Source organism: Heterocephalus glaber, unplaced genomic scaffold (assembly GCF_053883595.1).
Source record: "Heterocephalus glaber isolate CG9 unplaced genomic scaffold, H.glaber_assembly_v1.0 deba00001444, whole genome shotgun sequence".
NCBI classification, from domain to species: Eukaryota; Metazoa; Chordata; class Mammalia; order Rodentia; family Bathyergidae; genus Heterocephalus; species Heterocephalus glaber.
In genome coordinates, this window is record NW_028258297.1 from 7,725,159 (window position 1) to 7,745,474 (window position 20,316).

Genomic DNA, 20,316 nt, shown 5'->3' on the forward strand with positions numbered 1-20,316 from the left:
TAGCTGCTGAACTTGTTAATTTACATTTTAAACATGATCACCTTGGCTGCTCTGAGAGTATACAGGAGCAACAGATGATTGTCAGGCAACAGATGATCATGTCTTGGACTTGGATGTTAGTAGTAGAGGTGGTAAGAAGTGATTGTTAACCTGGAATATATTTGATAGAAGCCCCAGGGTTTGGTGGTTGATTTGGTAATGAATTATATGTGAGGTGTACCAGAATAAAGGTTGGTTGATCCCAAGACTTTTTGGCTTGAGGAGTGGGAAGGATGATACTCCTATTTATTGAGATGTTGATGCCTGTAAAGGAGCAAGTTTGGGGAAAAGGATGAGCTTGGTTTTGGTTTTGGACCAGTTAAGTTTGAAGTGTCTTAAAATAGTCTTGAGACTAAATGTTTAATTCAGCAAGGAAGTGAGCAGGGACTGAGAGAAAACTCTCAATGACTGACCCTTGAAGGAGGCCAGTGTTAAAGAGATTGGGGAGCCAGGTATGGTAGCGCTTGTCTGTGATCCCAGTTTATAATCCCAGTACTTGGGAGGCTGAGGCAGGAGGATCACCACAAGTTCGAGGCCAGCATGGGCTACATAGCAAGAATGTCTCAAAAAAACAGGGGGGAAATAAGATCACAAAAACAAAGAAGACTAAGGAAGGGCCTGTGCAGTAGGAGGAAAACTGAGAGTGGTGTTCTGAAAGGGACATGAAGAAAGTGTTTAGGGAGAAGGGTGTAGAGTAGACCAACTGGTTCAGATCATACTGATAGGTCAAGTAAAGTGAGGACAGAGAATTAACTTGGATTTATCAACATGATAAATCCAGTTGACAGTTGAGAAGTCCAATTTTGGTGGAGTGGTAGGCTGAATAGTTTGAGAGTAACTAAGATAAAATGGGGAGATGGGAAATGCTTATTCTCTTTTCCTTTTTTCATTAAATGCTATTCATTCAGTACTTTTGTTGAATGTATTCCCTATGCAACAGACTGTTACAAATGCTAGGAATACAGTGGAGAGCAAGTTCTTTTCTTCATGAAGTGTGCATTCCCATTGGGAAGTCAGACAATAAATAGTTAAACAAAAAGTAAGGTGATTTTCAATAGTAGGTGCTATAAAATAAATAGGGTTGGTGAACATTTTTCATAAGGGCAAATATTTTAGGCATTGTGAATGTTCTCTATCACAGCTTATTCGATGCTGTCTGGAATTATGAAAGCAGCTATAAACATTGTATAAGTGAATGGGCAGAACTGTTGTTTCCATAAACCTGGATAAAAACAAGCAGTTTGTATGGATCATAGTTTTCTGAGTCCTACTATGTAGTGTAACTGTGGGTAGAAAAGATATATCTCTATTTAATCTACAAAAGTATTTTAATTCTTCTCTCCTATTGCTTATTTTTCTCTTGTTAAAGCACCACTTGAAATTATTTGCTCTCAATTTGCTGAGTTTTTACCCTTATAAGCATGAGGCTATCAAACATATCTACTTAATTTTATTTATTTATTTATTTACATAGTTGTTTGTGACAGAGTCTCCCTATGTGCTTCAGGCTAGCCTTGAACTCAGGGCGATCCTCCTGCTTTAGCCTCCCAAGTGCTGAAATTACAGGCTTGCATCACTAGTCCTGGCTTCTAATATATATACTTTTGTAAGAAGAATTTTTTTCTCTTTTTCTCAGGGTAGTACTGTTTTTAGTATATATCTGAGTGAAAAGTTGTATCTTATGTGTGTGTATTTTTTTTTTTCTGGTGATGCTAGAGAGTGAACCCACCGTTGAGTTCAATCCCAGCCTGCTTTGTGTTTTCTCATTCTTTTGCACCATCACACTAAAGAGTGGTTCTCAAACTCTTTTTGCAGACTTCTGTATTAAGGTTAAACCACACAACAGATCTTACTTTCTTCTGGTTGCTACAAAAAGAAAAATTTAACCACAAAATGTAACTACAATTAATGAGGAAACTAGTGTTAGTGTTTAATGGTATAGGATTATAGTGAAAGCTGATAATTAAACTTCCTGAACATAATGTTCAACCCAAGCTTAGAGATGGTTATGGAAAGTAAGCTTAGCATAGTTGGTTAAAAGAACTTGGATGCCTTCCAGGAGCCAGGCAGCCTGAGTTAAAACCCCCACTTTGCCTCTGACTAGAGTTCTCTCCCCTCTGTGACCTTGGTGTATACTCCAGGGCTTCCTGGCATAATTGCTTCTTCCCAAAGGGTTGTTGGATTATTGTTTAAGATGCTGATTTACAATTTTTTTTATGAAGACATAAAAGAAAAATTTATAATCAAGTAATAAGAGCAGCAATAGTTATTATACTGTGTATTGTTATCTTCATGTGACATGAATTTACCTCAATAACAAATATATATGGAAATAGATTTTTCTGTGAATTGAATGACACTTCTGAGAGAGACACTAGCAATTTATTCATGGAATTATATCTAATTTTGTAATTGTACCTTTACATTCTTCTTTTTTTTGTTGGTACATTTTATTTAATTTTTTTTGTTAAAGTCTTTATTAACAAAAGCCATTTTAATACTTGTAAGTTCATCTTAATATTAAATAGGATAAGATGCTTAATAGTTGTAATTCAACACTTTATTCCAGTTTAGTCCTTTTCAATGAACTTACTGTGAACTTGTTTATATTTTAATAGAAGCCATGAATCAAGTATTTAGATAGATGTAGCTAACTACATTGGAAAATGAAAATTTGTAGATGTTTTATCATTAGATCAGAGTAAAAAATGGATATGATAAAGGTTGGTTTACAAATAATTTATCATTAGGCATTATACCTTTTTTTCTTTCCATTAAGTTTATTGGTACAGGCCAGGGATTTAGTTCAGTGGTTTCGCCGCCTGCTGTGCAAGCACAAAGACCAGAGTTTGATCCCTGGTACCAAAAAAAAAAAAGTTTATTGGTATATTTTAGGTATACAGTAACATTTACATTCATCATTGGGATCTTGTACCTTTACATGATGTATCTTGGTTCTTATTTTTTCCCCATTCCCCTGCCGTCCCTTCATCCCCTCCACCCTTCCCTATTTATAAAGACTTTGTTTCAATTTTTTTCCTTTTCTCGTATTTTTTCTTTTCCCTTCTTTCCTTTCCCCTACCACTCCCACTTCCCCTGCTCTTTTAGACCTTTTCTTCCTATTTCACAATATCAATTATACGTTTCCATCCTTATTTACAGTTTTAGTTTTTCACACCAGAAAAACTATTTGGTATTTACACATGTATGTCCTATTTATTTCACTTAAGAGTATGGCCTCAATATGCATCTACTTAGCTATAAATGTCTCTATAATTTCTTGTTCTTTATGGCTGACTAGTACTCCATTTTATAAAAATAAAAAAAAATATCTTTATCCAGTCTCCAGTTGTTGGGCACTTGGGCTGTTTCCAAGCATTCACTATTACAAACTGTACCCCTATAAACATGGTTGAGCATATATCACTGTGGTATTATTCTTTTAATTCTTTTGGGAAGATACCCAGCAGAGGAATAGCTGGGCCAAATGGGACTTCTAATCCTATTTTTTTGAGGTGTCTCCATATTGATTTCCACAGTGGTTGCACAAGTCTGCACTCCCAACAATGAAAGGGTTCCTTTCTCCCCACAATCCAGCCAGCATTTGTTATTTGTTGATTTCTTGAGAGTAACCATTCTTTCTGGGGTGAGGTGGAATCTCAGTGTTGTTTTCATCTGCATCGCTTGAATGACCAGTGGTGTTGAACATTTTTTCATGTTTATTTGCTGCTTTTACTTCTTTGTCTGAGAAATGTCTATTCATTTCAGATGCCTATTTTTGAACTGGGTTTTTATATTTGGGGGTGGTCTGATTTTTTTAAGTTCTTTATATATTCTCGATAGTAGACCTTTGTCTGAGGAACAGTTGGTAAAAATTTTTTCCTACATTGTAGGTTGTCTCTTAGCTCTGTTGGTGGTTTCTCTTGCAATGCAGAAGCTTTTTAATAAGATGAGATCCCAGTTGTTGATTCTTTGTACTAGTTTCCATGCTACTGAGGATTTGTTCATAAAGTCTTTTCCTATGCCAATGTCTTTGAGAGTTCTACTTAATTTATCTTCCAGCAAGTTTAGTGTTTCTGTTTTAATATTTAGATCTTTAATCTACTTGGATTTTAGTTTAGTGCATGGTGCAAGATAGGGGTCTAGTTTTAATCTTTGGCAAGTTGAAATCCAGTTTTTCCAACACCATTTATTGAAGAGGCTATCTTTCTTCCAGTGAGGATGGTTAGCTCCTTTGTCAAAGATGAGGTAGCTGAGTATGTCTGGAGTTGTTTCTGCATCTTCTAATCTATTCCATTGATCCTCGGATCAGTTTCTTTGCCAGTACCGTGCTGTTTTTATTACAGTGGATTTGTAGTATAGTTTCAAGTTGGGGATTGTGATACCCCTTGTTTTGTCTCTGTTGCCAAGAATTGCTTTTGCTATTCTAGGTCTCAGGTCTCTTCTGGTTCCAGATGAATTTTTGGATTGTTTTCTCTAGTTCTGTGAAATACACTGTTAGAATTTCGATCGGGATTGCATTGAATCTGTATAGCCGTTTGGGAAGTATGGCTATTTTCACTATGTTGGTTCTTCTTACCCAGGAACAGGGGATGTCTTTCCATTTTCTTATATCCTCTTTGATCTCTTTTTTCAGAGTGCTGTAGTTCTCAACGTAGAGGTCTTTTGCTTCCTTCGTTAGATTGATTCCTAGATATTTCATTTTTTTGGATGCTATTGTGAAAGGGATTATTTCCCTAATTTCTCTCTCGATGAGTCTGTTATTTGTGTACAAGAAGGCTATTGATTTTTTTTTTTTTTTTGGTACCAGGGATTGAACTTGGGACCTTGTGCTTGCAAGGCAGGCACCGGAACCACTGAGCTAAATCCCCAGCCCCATGCCTATTGATTTTTGAGCGTTGACCTTGTTACATACCTTTTTTAGAACAAGTATAATTTACACAAATTATGCACATCTCTTTGTCAAATATTAATACGTACTTAGCAGGTTTTTTTAGCTGAAATAGTATTTTAGTTGTAAAACCCATTTTTGGTTCAAAAAAAAGCCGAGAAACTTTATCAGAATTTAACATAATTTACAAATGTCCTACAGATTCTTAAGCCACATAATATTTTTTTCTTTTCTTTTCTGTTCTGTTCTGTTCTTTCTTTGCAGTACTGGGGATCAAACTCAGGACCTTGCGCTTGAAAGGCAGACATGGTGTCACTGAGCTACATCCCCGGCCCCAAGCCACATAATATTTTAAGTAGTTTGATACTGTTTCTGTGGTGTCTTTATAGGAAACCCAACTAAAAGTTGATCATATTAAGCATTGTAAAATAAAGGCCAAAGCTAATCAATCACCTTTTAACAAAAATTGTATATAACATTTCCAAGTATCAAAGGTATCATTTAGTGGTTAATGTTACACCCAGCGAGAGAGAACCAATCAGAGACTGATATTAAATCCACACAGGAGTTTATTACCGGCTGGGACCCCAGCCGAGCATCGGACTTGAGACTCGACTAGGGGTTGGCAAACATGTTTTATACACCTTTGAGGCCAACAGTTTCTAGGCCCCCCTATGGGATAGAACTAGTAAAGCAAGCAAAAGGTACAGAAGCGGAACATCCTGCTGTTTGAACATTTGTGAAACAATAGTTGATTAATTGTTGTTTCTAAGAGACTCTCTAAGGGGAGGAAGTTTCTAAGCTTCCTCCTTCTGAGTTCATCTAAAGGGCAGGCAGGTGGGTCAAGCAGCAATATGGAGTCTGTCTTGCTAACAAGGGTCCTTCAGTTAACTAACTACCCGGTACAAAATACTAAATAAAATACATTTTCTGTATTGTTTTCCACTTGCAGCCACTCTGTTATCCAAAATAAGGATTTCTTTTTTTTTTTTGAGACTAATGAATATTTATTTCCAGAATACTAACAAAAACACGCCGATGAGTATAGCTTGCTAGCTAGAAATTTAACAGATTTTTGATGACTTATGAGAACAAAGCAGTAGCATACTAATAAATTATATATACAGGAAAAAAAGACTTATTCTATATTATTTGGCAACACCTGCTCCAAATGATTTGGCCCATTGTCCCAAGGTGGCATGAACTGGCTCTAGCACACCAGCAGGAACAGGGGCTGACAAAATAAGGGTTTTTGATAAATAAAACCTGCAGTGCAATTTTCTTTAGTGTAGACCATTCCATTTCCCCCATTAGGTACTTCATTTTCTCCCCCAATGCCCCCACACCTCCACCATGGCACCATATCTTTTTATTTTGGCACCATATTTTTAAAAACATTAAGTAACTGAGATTTGTGTTTCAGATCAAGACATCATTTGAGTAATTTCAAATGACGTACAGCTCCTCATGTAGAAAAGATGTTTTGTGGTCACAATTACCTCAAAAAGTAGTTATATTCAAATAACCTGACATCATGCCTTAGCAATTACAAAGCCATGATTTGACACATGGCAATTTATAAGTTGAGTAAATGTGAAATGCTAAAAGATGGGAACAGCTGTTCTTCTGTTTAAGTGTTAAGTGTTCAGTTTAAGAGTGCCACAAAACTCAGGTAATGACTTTATTTTTTTAGTTAACATAACCCATGGTACAGCATGCTAAGTCATAAAGTACAAACTCAAGGAAGGTAATCCCTTTACTAAGTTACAAAATTTTTGGCAAATCAATACAGTGCTCTGTTTTTTTTTTTTTTCTTTTTTTGGTACTGGGGATCAAGCTTTGGTCCTTGCGCTTGTGAGGCAGGCGGCAGAACTACTGAGCTAAATCCTCAGCCCCTAAAATTCACTTTTTTTTGTACTGGGGATCAAACTTGGGACCTTACCCTTGCAAGGCAAGCGGCGGCACCACTGAGCTAAATCCCCAGCCCCTCACAATACAGTACTCTTTAATACAATAAAATAATATTTCTGTTGGCGTCATATACTACTTCAGTGATAATTCTCACTCCAAAAATAGCATTTAAGTACCAAATCAAAACACCGTGGTTTTTAGCAGAGCAAGTTATTTTATACAAATGAATGTCTTTTACAACTATACAGTTTCTTCTGTTTTTTTTTGTTTTTTGTTTTTTACAGTTTCTTCTTTTAAAGGGAGTTCCTCATGCACACAGTTCTAGTTTGCAGCAGCAGGGCAACTATGCGTACGTGAAGGGCGGCTGTGCTTTGTTCTGGGGTTGGTCCACAGCCAGGTGAAGTCTCAATGCCTAAAAAGCTTTAACACTCTACCTTAAGAAGACTCACTGTCCATACTAATTTTTTCCAAGTACTTTTTTTTAAATTTATTTTTTATTTTTTGGTACTGGGGATCAAACTCGGGACCTTGTGCTTGGAAGGCAGGGAGCGGCATCCCTGAGCCAAATCCCCAGCTCCAAGTACTTTTTAAAAAATGGTTACATTTTCACATAAATACTGGAACCTTAACAATTAGTCATTTCAAGTCATACTAACATCAGATGATCCCTGTGATTTAGAACTCTTGTATCTTTGTTTTGATGAAAATCACATTGCCTCACTCCAGCTTATCAAAAAAAATTCTACCTAAAATATAGTTGTATGTTTTAAATACCAGATAAATATACTGTCAGCTTGGAGAGACCTGGGGTACCTGGTGCTGTATACCAACTTTCTTTATCATTTCTCTACTAATGTGGCCACCGCCATTGGTGTCCTTATGCTTCCTCTTGCTGAAGCTGCCAATTCTTCAATCTCAGCATTTAATTTATGTATTACCCATTCCATTGCCACTCGGCCTTTATTAGCATTGGAAGATATTGTGCTTGCCATCAGTCCTTCAAGGTAAGTGCTGAGGCTGACTCCTTTCATCATGATTATGGCTTCCTGAGTCAAAACAATTTTTTCTGGGTCCTGAGGACGTGGTTTGTGTGCAAGTCTCTCATCTATTTAAACTGTATTTGTAAATGAAATATTATTAGATGTAAGTTCCATTGTTTTCTCTACAGGATCAACTACAGAATGTTCTTTTTTTGGGGGAGTACTGGGGATCGAACTCAGGACCTTGCTCTTACGAGGCAGGCACCATGCCACTGAGCTAAATCCCTGGCCCTACAGAATGTTCTTGAACATGGGTTTTTTTTTTGGTTCTTGCTGTACCAATAATAGACTTCACAGTGGAAGGCAGTCCCCACTCTGTGCTGAGAAGTCTGTGGTTGTGCAGCTTTCCAGAAGGATCTGTGTATCTGTCCAGCATATCAACTTCAACCACACTGGGATTCATAGAATTTGGGTATTTCTGCATCACAGCTATTGTTAGTTTCCCAGGAATGGTCAAATACATGTTCTGAAGTCCAGATCTTCATGGTGCCGGCAGCTTGCTTGATGTTATTGGTACATTTTAGATATACATAATAACATTCATCATAGGGAATTTGTACCTGTACATGATATATCTTGCTGCCTTTTTTTCCCATTCCCTTCCATTCCCCTCAACCCCTCCTCCCCTCCTTATTTACAAAAGCTTTGTTTCCATTTTTTCTTTCTATTCTTTTTTATCTTGTCCCTTTTTTTCTTTCCCTCTACCTCCTCCCTTGTTCCACTTCTCCATTTGAACATTTTCTTCCCATTTCCCAATATCTTTTATACATTTTGTTCCTTATATACATTTTCAGTTTCTCAAACTATTTAAACGTGTGTCCTATTTGTTTCACTTAAGAGTATGGTCTCAGGGTCCATCCATTTAGCTATAAATATCTGCAGCTCATCCTTCTTTATGGCAGAGTAGTACTCCATTGTAAAAAAAACACCCCACATCTTTATCCATTCATCAATTGATGGGAATTTGGGCTGTTTTGAAGATTTAGCTATTATAAACTGTGCCACTGTAAACATGGGTGTCCATTTATCACTGCAGTATAATACACTTTTAGTGCTTTCAGGAAGATACCAAGAAGGGGAATAACTGGGTCAAATAGAACCTCTAGTTTTAGTTTTTTGAAGAATTTCCACAGTGGTTGCACCAGTCTACACTCCCACAAGCAGTGGAGAAGGGTTCCTTTTTCTCCACAGCCCCTCCAGCATTAGTTATTGGTTGAGTTCTTGACAACAGCCATTCTTTCTGGAGTGAGATGGAATCTCAGCATTTGCATCTCTCAAATGACCAGTATGTTGAACATTTTTTCATGTATTTATTTTGCTGATTGTATGTCTTCATCTGAAAAGTGTCTATTCATTTTAGATCCCCATTTTTGGATTGAGTGTTTAAATTTGGGGAGTCTGATTTTTTTTTTATTGATTTTTTTTGAGTTTTTAAAAAATATTTCTAGGTATTAGTTCTTTGTCTGAGGAACAGTTTGCAAAACTTTTTTCCCACATGTTTGGCTGTCTCTTCACTCTGTTGGTGGTTTCTCTTGCTCTGCAAAAGCTTTTTAATGAGATCCCCATTGTTGATTCTTTGTGATACTTCCCATGTAATCAGGGTTTTGTTCATAAAGCCTTTGCCTACACTGATGTCTTCAAGAGTTCTACCTATTCTATCTTGCAGCAGATTTAGTGTTCCTGTTTTAATATTTAGATCATTGATCCATTTCGACTTTAGTTTATTGCATGGTAAAAGATATGGGTCTAGTTTTAATCTTCGGCATGTGGAAAGCCAGTCTTTCCAGCACCATTTATTAAAGAGGCTATCTTTCTTCCAGTGAAGATGTTTGGTTTCTTTGTCAAAGATAAGGTAGGTAGCTGAGTACGTCTGGAGTTGTTTCTGCATCTTCTAATCTGTTCCGTTGATCCTCAGGTCTGTTTTTTTTGTCAGTACCATGATGTTTTGTTTTTGTTTTTGTTTTGATAAATTTTTATTTTACTATCCCATTCTCCCCCTCAAGCCCTCTCCTCTCCCTAGGTACAGAAGCTTTGTTTCCTTTTTTTTTTTGTCTATTTTCACTTTTTTTTTTTTTTTTTTTTTTTTTTGGTACTGGGGATCGAACTTGGGACCTTGCACTTGTGAGGCAGGCGCTGGAAACACTGAGCTAAATCCCCGGCCCTATTTTCACTTTTTTTCTTGTCCCTTCCTTCCTTTCTCCCTCCCTCGTCCCTTGTTCCCCTTCCCATTTGAATACTTTTTTCCCATTTCCCAACATCCATTGTACCTTTCAGGCTTTATTTCCACTTTTGGTTTCTCATACTAGAGAAACAATGCAGTATTTAAACATGTGTGTCTGATTTATGTCACTCTAAGAGTATGGTCTCAAGGTCCATCCACTTAACTATAAATGTCTGAAGATTGTCCTTCTTTATGGCAGAGTAGTACTCCATTGTAGACAAAATTATCATGCTGTTTTTATCACAGTAGCTTTGTAGTATAATTTCACATCAGGAATTGTGATGTCCCCTGCCTTGCCTTTGTTGCCCAGAATTGGATTTACTATTCTAGGTCTCTTCTGGTTCCAAATGAAGTTTAGGATTGTTTTCTCTAATTCTGTGAGATATGCTGTTGGAATTTTGATCAGGATTCATTAAATCTGTGTAACAGTTTTGGAAATATGGCCATTTTCATTATATTGGTTCTTCCTACTCAAGAACAAGGGGTATCATTCCATTTTGTGATATTCCGTTCGATCTCCTTTTTCAGACTACTGTAGTTTTCAATATAGAGGTCTTTTACTTCCTTTGTTAGATTGATTCCTAGGTATTTCTTTCTTTCTTTTTTTTTGGATGCTATTGTGAAAAGTGTTGTTTCCCTAATTTGTCTTGCAGTGCATTTATTTGTGTATAGGAATGGTGTTCATTTTTTTTTTTTTTGGTACCGGGATCGAACTCGGGACCTTGCGCTTGCGAGGCAGGTGCGGGAACCACTGAGCTAAATCCCCGGCCCTCTAGGCATGCTGTTCATTTTTGAATGTTGACTTTGTATCCAGCTAAGCTACTGAACTTGGTCATCAAATCTAGAAGTCTTAGTGGAGTTTTAGGAGTCTTATATTGTAGAGTATCATGCCATCTGCAAATAATGATAACTTAACTTCTTTCTTTTCTATCCTTATTCCTTTTATTTTTTTCTCTTGTCTAATTGCACTGGTTAATGTTTCAAGAACTATATTCAATAACAGTGGTGATAGTGGACATCCCTGCTTATTCTTGATTTTAGAGTGAAAGCTTTCAGTTTTTATCCATTTAGTATGATGTTGGCTGTTGGTTTGTCATAGATGGCTTTTATCAGTTTGAGGTAAAGACCATCTATTTCCAGTTTTCTGTAGGGTTTTTTTTTTTTCATGAACGGGTGTTGTAGTTTGTCAAATGCTTTTTCTGCATCTATTGAGATGATCATATGGATTTTGTCTTTGACTCTGTTAATATAGTGTATTGTATTTATTGATTTGTGTATGTTGAACCATCACTGCATCCCTGGGATGAATCCTACTTGGTCATGATGTAAATCTTCTTGATTATTTGCTGCATTTTGTTTGCCAGTATCTTACTGAAGATTTTTGTGTCTATGTACATTAGGAAGATTGGCCTATAGTTCTCTTTTTTGGTTGGTTCCTTCTCTGGTTTTGGTATCAAGGTAATACTTGCTTCTAGGAATGAATTTGGAAGTATTGCTTCCCTTTCAATTTCTTCCTCAACTCTTTTTTTTTTTTTTGGTACCGCAGATCGAACTCGGGACCTTGAGCTTGTGAGGCAGGTGGTGGAACCACTGAGCTAAATCCCCAACTCCCTTTTAATTTCATTAGAGTTTGAGAAGTAGCGGCATTAAGTCTTCTTCTTATAGAATTCAGCAGTGAATCTGGTCAGGACCTGGGCTTTTCTTTGTTGGTAGGTTTTAAATTATATCTTCAATTTTTTGTTTTGTTTTGTTTTTTGTTTTTTGGTACCGGGGATCGAACTCAGGTCCTTGTGCTTGCGAGGCAGGCTGTGGAACCACTGAGCTAAATCCCCGGCCCTATATCTTCAATTTTATTGACTTATTTGTTTAGAATTTTTATATCTTCTTGATTCAGCTTTGGCACTTCATACATATCTAGGAATCTATCTGTTTCTTCTATGTTTTCCATCTTATTAGAATACAGGTTCTCAAAGTAGATATCAATGATCTTCTGGATCTCTGCAGGACCTGTTGTGATTTTACCCTTTTCATTCCTAATTGCATGGATTTGAGTCTTTCCTTTTTTTGATAAGGTTGGCTAAGGGTTTGTCACTTTTTTAAATCTTTCAAACAACCAACTCGTCATTCATTGATTCTTTGCATTATTTTCTTAGTATTCATTGCATTAATTTCTGCTCTGATCTTTATAATTTTCTCTCTTCTACAAGCTTTAGGCTTGATTTGCTCTTTTTCTAAAATCTTGAGGTTCAACATTAATTTCTTTATTTGAGCTTGCTCTATTTTTCTGATATGGGAATTCACTGCTATAAATTTTCCTCGTAGGATTGCTTTCATTGGATCCCGTAAGTTCCAGTGTGTTGTATTGACATTATTGTTTAATTGTAAAAGCTGTCTAATTTCTTGTTTAATTTAATCTGTGACCCATTGGTTGTTCTGGAAGGTGTTACTTAATTTCCATGTGTTTATGAAGTTATTGTGTGTTTTTTTGTTTGGTTTTTTTTTTTGTACCAGGATCAAACTTGGCACCTTGCGCTTGTGAGGCAGGTGGTGGAACCACTGAGCTAAATCTCTGGCCCTGTGGTTTCTTTTGCCATTGATTTCCAATTTCATTGCACTATGGTGTGATAATATGCATGGGATAATTTCAAGTGGTCTGTTTTGGAGAATGTCGTGTGTACAGCTGAGAAGAATGTATATTCTGATGTTGTAGGGTAGAATACTATAGACATCTACTAAGTCCATTTGTTCAAAAGTTTGATTCAATTCTGATATTTCTTTGTTATTTTTTGTCTAGTTGATCTGTCTGTGAAAGTGGGATTGCGGTTCCCCTTTACAATTGTATTCATGCTTATTTGATTTTTTATATCCATTAATATTTGTTTTGTATAGTTGGGTGTGCTGGTATTTGGCACATATATATTTATGATTATTGTCTCTTCCTCTTCAGTTGTTCTCTTAATGAGGATATACTGACCTTCTTTGTTTCTCTTGATCAGTCTTGGCTTGAAATCCAAGGTCATTACATCCAATTGCCCAATCCTGGGAGGTGTCTGAACCCAAATAACTCAACAGCCACTATAGTCTACTGTGTCCACTCCTACTTTCCACTGGTGTGTTTCTCCATGGAGACCTCCAGGGTTGCCAGTAGTCACAGTAAGTGCAGGTTTGAGCCTCCCTTCCCTTCCAGTGCAGTGAGTCGGGGCTCAGGCAGAAAGTACCACTTGCCACCTCCTCCTCCTGCATTGAGGTCTCGCTGTCTTTGCTCTCCCAGTGGGCTTTAATTCTCACTCCAGATCCTTGCTAGATCCTGGAGACCCACTTCTCTTCTCTTCCTCACGTTGCTGTATTCCAGTGTCTGGACACCAAATCTCAGAGAGGCTGTTTCTCTGCTGTTTACCACTGTGCCATCTTCTCAGAAGTCTCTACATTCTTTTCTTTGAAAGGATTATTTTGGCTCAAATTTCAGCATATAGTCAGCTGGCTCCAAGCCAGGACATCATGGCAGAGGAGAGGTGCTTATGGCATAGTGGACAAGACACAGTGAAGGGAGCAGCTGAGAAAGGAGCAGCTGAGGAGGGAGATAAACACTTCCAGGCCATGTCCTCAGTGACCTTCCTTTTTTGTTTTGTTTTGTTTTGTTTTCTGAGGCAGGGTCTTCCTTTGTAGTTCAGGCTGGCTCTGAACTCACTCTGTAGCCAAAGCTAGGTTTGAACTTTCAGAGATCCTCCTACCTCAACCTCCCAAGGGCTGGGATTATAGGGGTGCACCACCGGACCTGGCTGACCTTCCTCTTTTAACCAGATCCTACCTTCTAACTCCTGTATAATCCGGTCACCTTTCAAAAGCCCAAGGTATGAGTGCATGAGGTTTTAGGGAACATTTTAGATCTAAACCATAAGACTGACTGTTTTAAAAATTCAGAAATTAAGAAGTATGAGTCTTGGGCCAGGGATTTAGCTTAGTGGTTCCACCACCTGACTCGCAAGCGCAAGGTCCCGAGTTTGATCTCCGGTATCAAAAAAAAAGAGTCTTGCTTTGTCCTTTTGCCTTTACCTACCATTGCTCTATGACCCAGGGCGCAGTCACCTGTCATTACAAGTGCCTTATGCTGAGCACTTTTCTTAGTTGTTATCAGAAGAGCAAATTAGGCCCAATTCTCTGATTATAGCTCATGCACTTAGAGTAGACTTTTTACCATATAGACTCAGTACCTTCTTCCTTCCTTCCTTCCTTCCTTCCTTCCTTCCTTCCTTCCTTCCTTCCTTCCTCTTTGTACCAGGGATCAAACTCAGGACCTTGTGCTTGTGAGGCAGGCATGGCGCCAGTGAGCTAAATCTCCAGCAGTACCTTTCTTAGTATATGTGCTGCCGAAGTGAGCACAGTACCTTCTTAGAAGTAGAAACGAAAGAACTGTTGATTTGCTGTGCAAAGTCTTCTGGCTCTAAAGGTCACTGAAAGAATTCCTGTCTTCAAAAAGTGCTAACAGAGGTGTGGACAAAGTCCTTGCCATCACCAAGGAAGAAATACTGAGCTGCACTGTGAAGTTGATGGGAAACTTGCAAAATTGACATGTTTAGGCCAGATCTTGAAGGAAGAATAGGAGTTTGCTAGGCACAATTAAATAGGGAGTGAGCTAGGAGACTTGGACTGAATGAACAAAGGCAGGTTGAACAAAGGGTCTACTGTGTGAATCTGCTTCCAGGGAACTTAAAGTTGTTTAGCAGGAGTTTTGTACAGGTGGAAGAAAAGCCAAGTTGGAGTCTCCTATGCCAGGCAAAGGAATTTGGATTAAAGTTAATCAGATACAGTGTTTGTCAAAATTTGGTTGTAACTTCATCTCTGTTCTGTGTTTATATACGCATAAGTATTTACAAATAGATTTGTTTATATACATGGTATAGAGTTGCATATCCTGAGTTTTGGACATGTTTATTTTAGAATATAAAGCATTTTCCGTATGTGTTAGGTTTCTTTGGTTGTAAGCTGGTGAAATAGACTTTGGATGATTTAAATAAAAAGGTTTATTAGAAGGCTTTTGAAAGCTCCCTGGATCAGTGGGAAGCAGGAGAACTTGGAGTAAAGAGGAACCAACTGGCTCCAGAAATACTGCTGAAACAATCACTGGAGAGTCTCTGCTGGACACCACCACTGACATCAGTAGATTCAGTCCCTGTTCCTCTGCCCTTACAACATTCTGCTCAAGATTCAAAGTCCTTTGAAAGTGTTAGCAGTGCTTAAGGTTGTGTACCCAACTCTTGATGTGTTACATCTCCTGTAACAATGATAGGAAAGAATCCAGAAGGAATCTTTCTGGGCCTCTACAGCTGTTGTGATGGCACCCGGATTTACCTTCCTGCCATGATGGAACATAGTAGAAAAAGATAATTTTCCAAAAGAAAATGAATGTATCCTTAACAATCAGTGTGTCCTTAGGGAGTGATGCTGGTGGTACAGAACATCTAACATTTAGCGTATCATGTCATTAAAAAGTCTCCACATTATGCTGGGGATTTAGCTCAGTGGTTCCGCGCCTGCCTCACAAACATAAGGACCTGAGTTCAATCCCCAGTACCAAAAAAACCCAACAGTCTCAGATATCAGTTTTTAAATATGTAATAGTCCATCAAATTTTTTAGTATGTAATATTGCATAATTTATGGACATTTACATTGCTTGTAACTCTTCACTATGATGAACATTTTGTGTAATGTAAATGTCAGTGTAGTCTCCCACAACCCCATTATGAAGAAACTATGGTTTTGTTTATGTTTCTTCTCTAATGTCATTCATTTAGTCACAGACTAGTGATACAAACATGTATTTCTAGATTCAGCTCATTTAACTTAGATTCTCATTTGTAAAATATCATTAACTAAATATTACTAAACTAAAAATAAATAATAGTACTTAACTCATACAGTTATTCTGAGGCTATTGGACAAGTGTTTTTATTCTACTCTTTTTTTGTTTGTTATACCTAACTGCCTGTTCTCCATACTTCTTTCCCAGTTTTCTATCACTGTTTAATTTATGACTAAACTGAATATCCTTAGATTATCAGAAAAAATCTAATATTAAATATTGAATGTACATATAGTATAACCAAACTGGAGGCACTTTGCCACTAACTTTTTTTTTTTTTTTGAGACAGGGTCTTGCTATGTTGTTCAGGCTGGCCTTGAACTCACTATGTAGCCCAGGCTGGACTTGAACTTGCACTGATCCTCCTGCCTCAGCCTCCCAAATGCTGGGTTTACAGGCATCTGCCACCACGCCCAGCTCTGCCAGCAACATTTGTTGGAATGCTTTAAACAATTTAAATGTTTACTTTTTTTTTTGGTACCAGGAATTGAACTCAGGATCTTGTGCTTGCCAGGCAGGTGGGGCCCCACTAAGCTAAATCCCCAGCCCTAAATGTTTACCTTTTTTTGAAAGGGCTTTGCTTCCCACAGCTTTGCTCGTCCAGGCCCACAGTTTGAATCTGGTTGCTCAGTTTCACACACATAGAATTAATTTACATGGAAAGGTTTGTATGTATCTTGTGAGTTGTGCATTAGCATAGTCTGTGGTCTTTTCACAATGTTGGAGTTTGTTGAATAATAGTAGCTGTGTCAACCTCATCTGCTTTATTTTGCGGGGTACTCTGGATTTCACTTGATACCCATGAAGTAGGCAATCATAAGCATTCTTTCTCCCTCCCTCTCTCCCTCTCTCTGTTTCTGTCCTTTCTCTCTCTTTTTGCAGTACTGCACATTGAACCCAGGGCCTTTCACTGAGCTACATCCCCACCCCTTTTTTGATTGGGGTTTTTTTTTGGTACCAGGGATCGAACTCGAGACCTTTCGGTTGCGAGGCAGGCTGGGGAACCACTGAGCTAAATCCCTAGCCCCCGACCCCTTTTTGAGTCAAGGTCTGTCTAGGCCACTACATTGCCCAGGCTGGGGTCAAACTTGAAATCCTTCTGGGCTGGGAATTTAGCTCAGTGGCGCCGCGCCTGCCCTGCAAGTGCAAGTGCAAGAGTTTGATTCCTGGTACCAAAAAAAAAGTAAACATTTAAATTGTTTAAAGCAATTTAAACAGTGGAGGAGGGGAGGGTTGCAATCCTCTACCTCAGTCTCCCAGAGTGCTGAGATTATAGGAGTATGCCACCACACCCAGCTCCATCATAGGTTCTTTTTTTTTTGTACCAGGGATCAAACTTGGGTCCTTAAGCTGCTTGTGCAGCAGGCAGCGAAACCACTGAGCTAAATCCCCGGCAATCACAGGTTCTTTTTTTCCAGTCTTAGTTACTAATATCTGTAATAATTAAATCACACAGCACACAAAAATATATATGGTGTAGAATGGCCAAGAAAGGATAACAGCTGCTGCCTGAGTCAGAGAGGCAGGACCAAAAGCAAAGGTGTGGAGCACAAAGAAAAATAAAAAGTCACTGCAGGCAGCCAGATAAGGTACAGACTTACAGCTTGTTCAAGACAGGGTTTACAGAGCACAGAACTTGTTCAAAGCCCAAGTCCAAAAGATAGGCAGTTTGTGTAGGCCATGTCAGGGAGAAAACCATACCAGTCTGATGTAGTGGCTAGAATTTGTAGAGTGCCCAGGCATGATACTACTTGCTTTCTGTAATTAAAGTATAACTTCTAGCAATTTTGACAAGTACTGGTTGGTTCCAGATTTACAAATGGGAAATTGAGGTATGGAGATTTGAAGTAACTTCTTATATATAGTATACTATAGCTTATATAGTATATACAGTATACTATAAACCCTGAACCTGGGTTTATGTTAGCCCAAAGTTCATGTTTTTTCCATCAGACATTCATGTGTGTTGTCCATAGGCTTTCCTATTTTCTTGGTGCTGGAGACTGAACCCAGGGCCTTGTACATTCTAAGTATATGCTCTCCAGGCCCTTCATTACACTTTTTGCTTAACTTACATATCTTTGTAGCCGGGCATGGTGGCACATGCCTGTAACCCCAGCTCTCTGGGAGGCTGAGGCAGAAGGATTGCAAGTTTGAGCCCAGTCGGGGGAACTTAGCAGGACACTGCCTCAAAATAATAAAAATAGAGCTGGGGATGTAGCTCATTGTGAAAGTTCTGGGTTCAATCTGCAGTGTTGCCAAAAATTAAATAAAAACAAAACATAAAACTTTATTATGTATTTGTACATGTGTGAGACTTAGCTTGGTTGTTATGTGAGAGAAAAGGTGCCTATTAACTGATAAAGTGAATAACATTTTAAAATATGAAAGCCACTTGCTGTAAGTGAGCCTTACCAAGTGGCTTTTAATCTTTATAATTTCATTATCTCAGGGTCTGCTACAGAAAATTCATCTTAGTTGTTTTCTTTACTTCATTTAAAATATTTCTGTCCAATAAAACCATGGACTTCAGCAGGAGACAGAGTACACTGATTTCAGTGCTTCTGCTGCAACTCAGCCATTTTTCAACTTGTTTTCATCTCTGGATAATGACTTGGGAACTAGTGTTGCTTTTTTTTTTTTTTTTTTTTACTATTTTTCATTTCTTTTTATTTGTTTGTTTTGATTTCTTTATTTTTCATGTCTTGTAGGGTGAATTAGCAGTTTGGAAACCATCAGATTTGGTGACTTGATTCATATTCCAGCCCAGACATCATTGTTCTGTGCTGAAGAGGCATGATAATCCACTTTTGTGTGTTGGTATGAGTCCCTAGCTGTTATTTCCATGCTTGGAGGCCAAAGTCTTGACCAGGTTAATGCCACTGTTTCATTCTTGTTTTGTGGTATCAAGAACATCGGTTTGACTCGGTGTGTAGTTTCCCTTGATCAAATTAAAATGTGTATTTTGAATTTTTAGTGCCTTTTTATAAAAGAAATGAACCCAGAAAATGAATAAGCCATCCATATTTTAGATATATAACCTGAAATGTAGATGCTGGTTTATTCTTGAGAAGTACAGCTGCTAATTGGAAATGTTCACAAAAGAGAAGCAAAAATCTACATGAATTTAGGCTGAAAATTATTTCTGAGACTTTTGTCTCTGTGTGTGTGTGTGTGTGTGTGTGTGTGTGTTTTACTGGGGATTAAACCCAGGGCATTCTCACTGAGCTACATCCCCAGCCTTTTAAAATTTTTAAACCTTGGACAAGGTCTTTAAGTATCTACATTTCCCAGGCTGTGCTAGAGCATGCAGTCTTCTTGCCTCAGCCTCCAAGAAAGTTGGGATTACAGATGTGCACCACCATGCTTGGCAGGGCTTGCCTTTTTATCTCTAGCAGTGATTTCTCTCTTAGGCTACTATTTGGTATTGCCAACTGCCTAAGATTTTTTTGTTTCCTATTTAGTTATTAGTTAATTAATTTATTCATTGTTAAATTCCTTTTCCTGGGGTACTTATAGTCTAATAAGGAAGAAAAACTCATTAACAACTAATAACAGTCAATGTGACAATTTCTGTAGTAAAATATTCTACCAGTATGTAGGTTTCTTTTTTTTGTTGTTATTACTGGGGATCGAACTCGGATCCTTCTGCTTGTGAGGCAGGTGGCTGAACCACTGAGCTAAATTCCCAGCCCAAACAGTATGCAGGATACATGATACTATTGGAACCCAAATGAGAAAGTAGGAATTCATCATCATCTCAAATTTACAGTATCTGAGATTGAACTAGTGATTTTTCTAAAATTAGGGGCCTCTTTGGACTTTGCTATTTTTCTCACTGGTATTATCACTCCAGTGTCTCTCCCTTTTCGCTTGTAATCAGTATCCAATAAATCAGCAAATCCTGTTGGTTTTTCCTTCTACAGTTCTTCCGGCAGGTATCTCTTGTCTGTTTTTCTAGTCATCGCTTAAATGTGTTCAAGGCCTTCCTATTTTAAATTAGATGTATTTTTCTAAAGCAGTGTTTGTACTTTGTTCTGGTTTTTCAGGTTGAAAGCTCTTAAAGCTTCTTGGATATACCCCCAAAAAGCCTTTAGCCATCATTTTTTCCATGTACAAAGAGCTTAAATTTTAAATTTCTGGGCTTTTTCCCTCCCTGATTTTGTCATTTTTTTCTTGTTTTCATCCCCAGAGTAAAATGGTAGCTATTTTATGTTTGTTTTGATTGCTTTAGTATTTCAATTTTTTTTTTGTACTGGCTATTGAACTCAGGACCTTGTGTTTGCGAGACAGGCACAGTGCTACTGAGCTAAATCTCGGCCCAGAATGAATTTTTTTAAAAATTTGCTTTA

At 37.9% G+C, this 20,316-nt stretch overlaps 1 protein-coding gene and 1 pseudogene across 8 annotated transcripts in view; one reads left to right on the forward strand and one right to left on the reverse strand.

Annotated features, from left to right (window-relative positions):
* Window positions 1-20,316, forward strand: part of Slc25a17 (solute carrier family 25 member 17) — a 61,212-nt gene that overhangs the window by 1,329 nt on the left and 39,567 nt on the right. Inside the window, exon 1 of one of the 8 annotated variants that reach the window (XM_087213856.1) lies at window positions 13,543-13,953. The exons of 4 other annotated variants lie outside the window; for them this stretch is intronic. Coding sequence is in view for 2 of the 4 variants with exons in the window: in XM_087213854.1 (XP_087069980.1) it covers window positions 18,810-18,836 (27 nt within the window). In the remaining 2 variants the exon portion in view is untranslated. Of the gene's footprint in view, window positions 1-13,542; window positions 13,954-18,712; window positions 18,837-20,316 lie in introns of those variants that run through there. 3 more of the 8 variants (XM_087213854.1, XM_021258943.2, XM_087213855.1) reach the window with 3 other exon arrangements.
* On the reverse strand, window positions 7,681-8,621 carry LOC101714716 (PRELI domain containing protein 3B-like; annotated as a pseudogene).